Here is a 10,975-nt window from a genome sequence, read left to right on the forward strand (position 1 = left end):
AACGAAGCATTCCATACATTGGTAACTACATGGATAGACAACTACACACAAGACAACAAAGATTCTCCTGTTTCTCCGGCCACAATGTGGGACGCTGCTAAAGCCACACTAAGAGGTCATCTAATTGCATATGCTTCCTCTAAGAAAAAAGCAATGGAAGCACACAGGCTAGATCTGGAGAGGGAGCTGGAACGCTGTGAAAAAGTACATAAACAATCCCCAGACAGCACCTCCTGGAGTCAACTTAAAGCAGCCAAAGCCAAACTGAATTTGGACTATACTCGGGAGATAAAAAAAAAAGTTTTCTTTACTAAACAGAAATACCATGAGTATAGCAATAGGCCTAGTAGATTGCTTGCTTATCAATTAAAAAAAGAGCAGTCAGAGCGTACAATTATGGCTATCCGAACAGCAGAGGATGAGGTCACATATGACCCAAAAAATATCAATTTAACTTTTCATGATTTTTACTGCAAACTATATACCTCTGAGAGAAAACACACGGAGGCAGAACTCCACTCCTTCCTAGAGGGAATCTCGCTACCTAAACTATCAGAGACCGACCAAGAAGATCTCAACTCCCCCTTCACTCCTGAGGAGATCCTGGAGGCAATTACCTCCATGCCACCTAACAAGTCCCCAGGCCCAGATGGATTCCCCAGAGAGTTCTACAAAGCTTTTTGGCCCCAGCTTAGCCCTATTTTCATGCTAATGCTGGAGGATTTTTGCAAAAACGGAGTTCTCCCAGACTCAATGCACACAGCTCGCATTACAGTGTTGCTCAAAAAAGACAAGGACCCCCTATCCTGCTCCTCCTTCCGGCCCATAAGCTTGTTGGACTTCGACTACAAAATAATTACCAAATTGCTCGCCAAAAGACTAAACACTCTTCTTCCCAAAATAATAAAAGCGGACCAAACTGGATTTATTAGAGACAGATACTCTTCTGATAACATTCGCCGTCTTTTTGATATTATTGATCAAGTAAACGCACAGAAGACCCCTGTCCTGCTGGCTTCACTGGATGCTGAGAAGGCGTTCGACAGGATGGAGTGGAGCTTTCTGTTCTCAGTCTTAGAAAAGTTCAACATGGGCCCAAACTTTATTAAATGGATCAAATCACTATACTCTCATCCAAATGCCATGGTGACTACTAACGGACTGAACTCTGACAGATTCCCTTTGGGACGGGGCACAAGACAAGGGTGCTCGCTGTCCCCCCTGCTCTACTTGTTGGGGGCGGAGCCTCTGGCAGAGTTGATAAGGAGCAATCCAAGTATTATGGGTGTTCCTGCAGGCGGCCTGCAGCACAAGATTTCGCTTTACGCGGATGATGTCTTGCTCTACATATCCAACCCTGAGAAATCCCTTCCTCCCATTTTAGACACAATTGCTCAGTATGGCACGTTTTCAGGTTATAAGATTAATTTTAACAAATCCACTGTCTGCCCTCTCAATATTACACTCACCAGTTCTATGAAGACACTATGCCCATTCCAATGGAAGACACAGGGGTTTCAATACCTTGGGATATTCATAACACCAGATCTGAATAGGCTTTTCAAGGAGAATTATCTTCCACTCCTGGATCGAATCAAGAACAACCTCCAAACCTGGATCTCCCTCCCAATTAGCTTAGTAGGAAGAATTAATGTAATCCGTATGAACATCCTCCCTAGACTGAACTATTTATTTCAGATGCTCCCATGCTATCTCCCAGCTTCCTTTTTCAAAACAATTAACCAAAGCATCACCAAATTTATATGGGGCAATAAAAAACCTAGGATCAAGCTCTCCACTCTATCGAAACCTGAATCTAAGGGTGGTCTTGCCCTTCCCTCCCTTCAATTGTACTACTGGTCTGCCCAAATCCGCAACATGCTAACATGGATCACAAACAGACAAGAGTCAACGTGGATCCAGATAGAAGCCCAATCTTGTGGTTCATTGCCACTAAGCTCAACTATATTCATTAATAACTTTAGTGAAGTGGGCAACATAGCCAAAACATTTGTGATTTACAGCACCCTACGAGCGTGGAGGGACTGTAAGAAATACCTGGGCATCTCCTCCCAAATATGTTCTCACTCGCCTATAGTAGGCAACCCAGACTTGCCAAAAGCCCTGAGGGATGCCAACTTTAATCTTTGGCATACTCTAGGAATCAGGACCTTTTCAGACCTATTTCATCAGAAGACCACTACACTGAAATCCTTTCAAGAGCTCTGCAATGAATTCAATGTGCCAAGATCCCATTTTTTAAAAATATCTTCAAATTAGACATGTCATCTCCTCATTTACTTCCAAGAGGAGGTTTAGAACTCAGTTGAATGAAGTTGAAACCCTTCTTGTCACAGCACAATCCATTAAAGGCAAAATATCCTATATCTATAGACTCCTTTCTGAGAAAGGAGGATCCTCCTTTACTCCTTTGAAAATAATATGGGAAAAGGACCTTGGTCTGACTATCAGTGATGAGTTATGGGCGGAGGTTTGCGACAGGGTATACTGCTCCTCTACTAATGTAAAAATGAAAGAATCTAATTACAAATTTTTGTACAAATTTTATTACACTCCCCTGAGACTCCATAAAATGAAAACAGACATTTCTCCTAACTGTAAAAGATGTACCTCTGAAAGTGGAACCTATATGCATGTATTTTGGAGCTGTAGAGAGATTGCCAGATTTTGGCAATCTATACATACTGCTGCACAGAAAATACTAGATGTACAGTTTGATATGACCCCGTGTCTCTATCTTCTTAATGCCCAGCAGGACTTTGTTCTTGATCCTGACAGAGAAAATTTGCTCATGACCATTACATACTTTGCTAAGAAATGTATTCTTCTATTGTGGGCCTCTAATACTTCTCCTACATTTAAAATGTGGATTGACCAGATTGTTGACTTTCTCCCTCTTGAAAAGCTCACTTATGACCTCCACAAGAGACAGCCCAAGTTTGATAGACTCTGGTCTCCACTACTCAACTATATTTCAAATTGGACAGAGTGAATGGGGGAATCAGGGAGATGAGCAGATGCGTGTTGTGTAAGGTGCTGTAAAATCTAAAAACTAATTATTGGCTCGTCATCTCAGCTAAGGCTGGAAATAGCTAATAAGAACCTTGATAGTGCTGCTGCAAGTTCTATAATTTAAATTTTGTTATAATTATTATTTGTGTGTGTGTGTATGTATATGTGTATGTGTATGTATGTGTATATATATATATATATATATATATATGTATGTATATATATATATAAAACAATTTTGTATTATTATTATTATTTTTTATTATTTTTTTTAAGTCACATCTGTGAATGTGGAATGTGTTTGGTTGGTTGATTGAAAACTTAATAAAACTTTAAATTGAAAAAAAAGAATGCCAGACTTCAATGACAAAGTCTGATTTTCCCACAAAGGACTGCTGCGCCACCTTCCCAAGGTGAGTCCAAAAATGTCTTGTATGCTGCTGCATAAACGATGCAATATGCAAGGGATAAATGTATACTGTAGCTAAGAAAGTAATACTAAGTGTATGTTGTATAGTAAGCTGTTAGTAGCCCATGTGCCTCACCCTAATAATTTGGTCTATTTTCACCAACGCAGTATTGTAAACACATCATTCGTGGCCGGTGTGTGCTTGTTTGCCAACCGTTTTTGTACAGCTTTGACAGTGCTACTGATAGTAGTGGTGGCGCTTGGCTTGCACGTGCAAATTCAGAACACACATCATTCTATAATAGAATTGTGTTATTTGACGAGTCAAATTAAAAGATTATTTAACGAGTCAAATAGTGTTATATGACGTGTATCTTTTTTGACAGGCAAAGACCCGAACGGCGTTCAATGTGCCTCACCCTAATAATTTGGTCTATTTTCACCTTTTAATTTCACCTACTGGTCTAACTTGGTGGTGCACATGTAGCCTATATTCTGTTTTAGAGAAATGTAATCATCGAATATTGTAAGAGCTTTCATTGTCTGTTTATATGCCTCCTTTATTTATCCTACGGCTCTGACTTGTTGTACAGGGAGTACACTGTAAGAATGGTCCATGTTCGGGAATCCTATCGCTGTACATTTCAAAAGTGCTGAACAAATAGTTATATTGACTGTTGACCACACATCAAAGCTGGGACCGAGAGACTGAAAAACAGCTTCTATCTCAAGGCCATCAGACTGCTAAACAGCAATCACTAACTCAGAGAGGCTCCTGCCTACATAGAGACTCAAATCACTGCCTACTTTAATAAATGGATCATTAGTCACTTTAAACAATGGCACTTTAATAATGTTAACATATCTTACATTACTCATATCATATCTATATACTGTACCTTATACCATCTATTGTACCTTGCCTATGCTGCTCGGCCATCGCTCATCCATATATTTATGTGTACATATTCTTATTCCATCCCTTTAGATTTGTGTGTATTAGGTCGTTGTTGTGGAATTGTTTGATTACTTGTTAGATATTATATATCGTCCCCTTATGCCATAGTTTGTACATCTCAATTGTCATTAGAAACCACATTTGTTTAAGCAAGTCAGCCATATCAGCTATGTTTTTTTAAAAGGCAGTAAATGAGGCTGAATTGACTGTTTTGCTGCCAGACAAGGTTCCACTGATGGACAGGTGTAGGGGTGGTAAGGTGTTGGGACTCTGCTGTTGGGACAGCTTTATGTAGGCCCTAACAGTTTTTGGGCACCATTTGACACGTTTATAGTGGCTTTGCTGGCATGCAGCCCACTTTTTTTTGCCCCACCAAGATTTACATGCTAAAATCGCCACTGCAGCTGGCTAAGCAAAGTGAAAAGGTATGAGAAGGCTAGTGATGATAACTGTTTGATAGATTGCTTAATGAGCTGCTCATTGATTGGTTGATTGATTATGTAAACCAGAATTTGTGGGAATGGACCACGTTAAGCACTTTGTGATAACTGTTGGGCTTTATAGATTAAAATGTATTGATTTGATTGGTTTAGTCAATATGAGTGATTACCTTTTTTCTTCTCTCTCCATGTCTGTCTGTCTGTCTTCAGAGGTATGTCTGTCTGTCGCTAGGATTGGGAAAGGGTACTTTTAAAATCCCTCGGGATGATCAAAGGTAAGCGTTGTAATGATTCTCCTCTTCGTCTGAGGAGGAGTAGGAAAAGTCAGACCAATGTGCAGCGTGGTAAGTGTCCATAATTAGATTTTTAATAAATCAACAGAACAAAATAACAAAAACAAACAACCGAAACAGTTCTGTATGGTGAGACACAGAAATTAACTACCCACAACCCATAGTGAGAAAACCGGCTACCTAAGTATGATTCTCAATCAGAGACAACGATCGACAGCTGCCTCTGATTGAGAACCATACCAGGCCACACACAGAAATACAAACATAGAAAAAACAACATAGAATGCCCACCCCAGCTCACGCCCTGACCAAACACATTGAAATAGACAACCTAGACATAAAACATAGAAACATACAAAGCAAACTATGGTCAGAACGTGACAAGCGTGGACTTTTTAGATACAAAGAGACAAACTGTGATTTGAATTTTTTATTACATTTTTTACATTCAATTTCATGAATCCAACTAATTGTCTTGTCTTTTTCAGATCCAGTTTTCCTGGTTACGTGATCACTGCATCTTCCTACATTTATGTGTATTCTTTACTTCACTCTTTTCTATACAGATTTTTCATTTCTTTATGCATCCTAAAATGTAGCATCCAAAGTTTGTGTGTTTGAATGAATTTCACTGCTTCTCTCATGGCCCAAATATTAGTTGACTTTACACTGAAATCTTCCTTGGTAGTGGTCAAGCTCACCACTAGTTATCAGTCCGGTGCATCATCAGAGATTGAGGCACTAATCACAAAGCCTACCACACCTACTGCAGTGCAAATGCGTACACACATATAACATGTTAATCAATTGAGCACCCGCCCTGAGACAGAGCGGTACAGTGATGAACAGTTGTTTTCCTTTTTGTTACATCACCCCTGTTGTGGATAGTTTGAGTGGGGCAAGGTAACAGTCTTGATGGAATTAAATGTAAAAGGATGGATGGAAATAAGGAAGAAAGGATGAATGGATGGATGGGCAGACAGATGATTACAATAGGGGTTCTCTGTCACAGGCTCGGGTCATATTCATGTCTGTCTTGTGCTCTCAGGCCGGGTGCGCCGTTCTGTTGTTCCAGTGCTGGTTTAGGTTTTCTGGAAAGCCTGCTTGCACACAACTCCACAAACTCTCAGCTCCTGCAGAGAGAACAGAAGGTAAAATTATGTTCCATCGAGAGATTGAAGAGGATTTTAATAAATCCCTTTGATTCATTCTTTATTTGTTTGTGCAGAGAGAGAGAAATAAATCATTATTGTCATCAATTATTGAGGTAAACAGCTGTGAAGACATCAACAATGGTTGCAGTAAATCAATCTCCTCTATGGAGAATAACCATATGTAAAGCACTTGTACTTGTAGTTATATTTCTAACCACCAGACGCCGCGGTTGTTCAGTGATCCGGGGATTAGTGACTCCAGGGAGCCGCTTTGCTAATGAATAATTTAATGGCCAAAGATTGCGAACATCTGTTGGAATCACTTTGACTCCATAAGTTGGCAGTCAAATGCCTTTTATTTAGCTTTAATGACAATAATCATAGCAATGAAAATCGGTAATGACAAGGTAATGAAGTCATTGTAGAGGTCAGTAAATGTACTAATGTTTGTGTATGGGTTGACATGGGGTGCACTATAAAAGGGCCAATTCTATTAAGGGTCCTTAGACTCCAATGCTAACCACAAAGTTTATGAATTTAGTAATGCAGTATTTCCCCCGGTGGTTCATGTTTTGTTCAAATCTTGTTTACGAGATTACCAAAGCCAGAAACCCGCTATATTTGAACAAAACTGAATCATACAAAAACAATGCAAGTTTTCATCTCTGCTATTTTTTTCTATTGCTTATCCATTTATATATATATATTTTTAAATCACCTGATCTGAGATATGTGGTGACAAAAAGTAAAATCAGGAACTGAGGAAGTCAAATGACATGAATAGACTCTCTTACCAAATAAAGCCTATCTCCCTCCACCCAATGGGTCCAGCCTCGGCCCTCCTTCTCTCCCTTCTGAACACACACCAGCTTGTCCCCCTCCCATGAGACAGTGGTCTACGGGAAGAAAGGAGAGACACCATTATGCATTCTACTGTCAGTTAGGAGCATGACCCACCCACACGCACACACACAGAGGGTGCATGACCATATGTAGAACAACTTACAGGGAACACACATGCAGACAGAAGCTTGCAAACAAACACACACTTTTCTCAGCAGAGCAAAAATAACTTTTGTTGAGTTTACTGTTACAAGATGGAGAAAATAATATGCTAAAGAACTTGAATGAGATCTTCTTCCCATGTTGTTGAAGTCACCAAGTTTCATGTTTTTTTGTCACATGCACAGGATACAGCAGGTGTAAAACAGAACAGTGAAATGCTTAAGTTGAGAAGTTGCGAGCTCTTTCCCAACAATGCACAATAAAGGTAAAAATACCGATAAAAATGAAGAAAGAGAAACACGAGAATGCAGTTCTATACAGGTCAGTGCAGTGCCTGTACCGTCATCACAACCAGCTACTCCACAGAGAGTCAACAATTTTGATATGACCACTTTACCCATCAGCATTTTCAAAACACTACACCAAGCCAGTTCATATTCATACCAACAGGAGCATTCTAGTGCTAAGTCATTCTGACTATATATATATATATACACACACACACACAATACTGACCAGATATTATACACACCAGCTCTTTCAAGACATAAACAAGTCATGAGTCAACTGTAAATAGTCATAAAGGTATAGTAAAGTATTTATCAATTGGACTCACAGATGGTAAATTAGAACATTAAATAGTTGTCCCAGTGGTCAATAACAGATTACGTCATTTCATTCCCTGATTGTAGCCTACTCGCAGCAGCGCACAAGGTGATGGCTAACATGCTGACCACACCGCTCGCGTTAGTGGTGGGAACGTTGCAAAATAAATGTACACATACATGTTATTCAATAATTTAATCCAAACTCGTAGCCAGGTGCTAAAATAGAACTTGGTTCTATTTTTGACGCGTTACTCACTGTAAGTCCCGCCTCTCCCATCCCCTGATTGGTTTTTAGGAACATATACCCACGTCAGTGATTGAAAGATGAACTGAGGTCCACACTCCAGTCCAATTGGTGGTGGTAATGCACCGTAAAGTTGGTTGCCAACTGCCATATAAAGTCCACAGAAGAAGAAGAAGCCTGAAGGAGGAGAGATTACTAGAAACGAACTAGGTTTCCCCTTTTATCTGTGGATTAATTGTCGGAGTAGAGAACACACAATTGTGTGTGACTCTAAATGGGTCAAAATTCTAAAACGATCCAGAAAAAAAGGACGTTGTGAATATCAGGTAAAATAACAACCCAATGTTTATATCTCAGAACAAATTAGCTAGCAAAAGCAAGCTACCTAGCTAAATGACCATGCATGTTTCATGTGTTTTGACCTGTCGCCAAATTAATATAGCTGGTTCAGAGTTCAACCTGGTTGTCCTGACCGCGTCTGGTGTGGATGGACAAAATCAACATGCGCACGATGCCGCACTTGCGTTCCCGATCTAGTCAGCATGTAATGGGCTTGGAAAGTAATTTGCCTACAAATTTACAAGGGCAGTTATTTTTGAGGCGAAGAATGCGCAGATCAGAATCAATTCTCAGATCCTGACTATCCTTCTAACATTGTCCTCTATAGCCTGATTCACACTGAGGCCGACCCAAACTGTACTGTGCTGGCTTGGATATTTTTCCTTTCACGCTGTCCTTTTAAGCAGTTCCAGCAACTATGGTGGGTGCTCAACCAGGCTACCTTAGCGCATCTGGGCTTGGCCCTTTTGGCATAAGTGTTCTCCAGTACTCAGGGGTCTTTAGCCGGGTGGGTATAATTTGTGGAACGTTCCAACAGGAATCTGTTCCAAAAACTTTGTAAATAACCAGTTTGCAAACAAACAACGCATACAAAGTTGTATAGTGGCAGAATAAGATACCGGGTAGGGAGTGGGCCATTTTATAAAGTTTTTCACTCACCCCGTTTATTCAAAAAAATGTCTGTCCTCACTCTGGTACCCTATGGACAAACATTAAGAATAAGCTACGTGGTGAGTTGATGCCTATTCGGCAGCTAGTTAGCTAGGTGAAGTGATCATGCTACTTTGTATGCGTTTTTTGTTGGCAACCTTGTACTTTACGAAGTTTTTGGAACAGATTCCTGTTGGAACGTTCCACAAATTATACCCACCCTCTTTAGCCTTATTCAGCTGATTCCCTCTGAAGCAGCAATCTACCTTTCCCCCCTCAGTGTCAACTCAAGGCCCATTATATTCACAGTTGTAATTCAGTCATGTGTGGGTAAGCACATAGAGACTGCCATTTGGATCTGAGAGGGCATTTGGTTAATCAAATCATACTGAGACATCACATTTACTCTTTGTTCTCATGCAGTCTATATCCAGAAAGATGTTTTGACCAAATAAAAATGTAGTTTGAATGTACAACAGACTCACCATGCATTTTCTGTCATCCACCCCTGACAGATCCTCCTCAAACTCCTTGTCAACATGGAAGTCCATGTTGTAGTTCTTAAAGGTACTGAGGGTCTTGATGACCATGTGATCACCATCAACACTGATGTCTTTGTCGGTCTTCAACAAGTTGGCAATTTTCCTAATGGCAACATTTACATCTGTGTGATAGAACCCCAAGGAAAGAAGAGAGAGTTTAATACTAATGAAAAGTAAGGTGGCCCCAAACATCACACTCATTCTCTCCTACCCCTTTAAAAAACTATGCTTTAAGTGAGAAGTAGGCACTATTCAGTAGGATCCAACCTATAACTGGATCCAACTCAGTAAATCCTGTCCTCTTTTTGGACATCTTTGAAAATATGATTTTTTTTTAACTAACATTTTGGAGAGGATTCAAAATGACAACCAATATGTCAGTAACAGTAAGTATCTACCAGTGCTCATAAACCAATTTTCAGCTTTAGCCCTCTATATTTGTCAATATATTCAGTGTGGTAATGTTAGCTATAAGCCTGGTTGAGGTTTTGATTGATGCCTAGAGTGCAAATATTGAGCGCAGAGCGCAGTGCCAGTATCTTCAAGCATCATCAACGTTCGAGTCCCCCTACACCACAACTCCATGAAAGATGCTGGAACAACTCACCGAGGGCTTTCATGTACTCCTCAAAGTTGTCATTAGAGGTCATTTTCCAATACCCATTCAGGTCAACTGGCATATTGGCTGTGTGTTTCTAGTTTCCTTGTTTCCAGTGAAAAGGGTAAAGGAGATCTGATACCGCTGTTTACTTGCGATCGAATGTCGGACTGCTGTCCATACCTCCAATTTTAACCAGAACCACTTTAATCCAATTACTTTTTTACAGAATTGGAATTCCGCTAATTCATTCCCTGCCTCTGTCGCTGATCCACTACCTCATCTCACCCCCAATCCAACCCTGTCCAAACTGCATTTTGGGTGAAGAGCCTACACCAATTAACAATTAACGCATGAGCTATTTTGAGAGTGCTTACTTGAAAGTACTTCTCGCTGTTGTGGGCGACTGCTCTGACAGCTCTGAGTCACCCAGTGTGACATCAAATGGAGAATGATATAGAATGGGTAATGAAGAGCTCAATGTGTTCTGCCAGAATAGAGGCACCTGCTTACACTGAGAGGAGAATAGAGATGCAAAATCGGTCTCCTGCTGACTCATAAAAAAAGACGACAAGAATTTCTTCAAATATTTAGGCTACTTATTTATTCTTCACCATGTGGCATTATTTATTATGATAAAGTAAATAAAATGGAAAATCCATCTGTTCCATGAGAGGCTCCTAGCCTTATGGGGCGGCAGG

The 10,975-nt window shown here is 40.2% G+C and overlaps 1 protein-coding gene across 1 annotated transcript; it reads right to left on the reverse strand.

Moving 5' to 3' along the window:
* Nucleotides 1-5,463: 5,463 nt before the first annotated feature.
* On the reverse strand, nt 5,464-10,356 carry LOC120019883 (retinol-binding protein 1-like). The gene is made up of 4 exons (XM_038963294.1): nt 10,284-10,356; nt 9,620-9,798; nt 7,082-7,183; nt 5,464-6,266 (listed from the first exon to the last, which is right to left on the reverse strand). Exons 1-4 carry the CDS (start codon nt 10,354-10,356, stop codon nt 6,216-6,218), a joined length of 405 nt encoding a protein of 134 aa, XP_038819222.1. The 3' UTR covers nt 5,464-6,215.
* Between the last annotated feature and the right edge of the window lie 619 nt (nt 10,357-10,975).

This window comes from Salvelinus namaycush, chromosome 25 (assembly GCF_016432855.1).
Source record: "Salvelinus namaycush isolate Seneca chromosome 25, SaNama_1.0, whole genome shotgun sequence".
In the NCBI taxonomy this organism is placed as follows: domain Eukaryota; kingdom Metazoa; phylum Chordata; class Actinopteri; order Salmoniformes; family Salmonidae; genus Salvelinus; species Salvelinus namaycush.

What these genes read in the sequence shown, in the direction of transcription:
- LOC120019883 (XM_038963294.1), bottom strand. Translation starts at nt 10,356, where the DNA reads ATGCCAGTTGACCTGAATGGGTATTGGAAAATGACCTCTAATGACAAC. An exon ending in GGAGTACATGAAAGCCCTCG is followed by an intron (nt 9,799 to 10,283) that starts GTGAGTTGTTCC and finishes TCTATCACACAG; the next exon opens with ATGTAAATGTTGCCATTAGG. An exon ending in TGGATGACAGAAAATGCATG is followed by an intron (nt 7,184 to 9,619) that starts GTGAGTCTGTTG and finishes TTCTTCCCGTAG; the next exon opens with ACCACTGTCTCATGGGAGGG.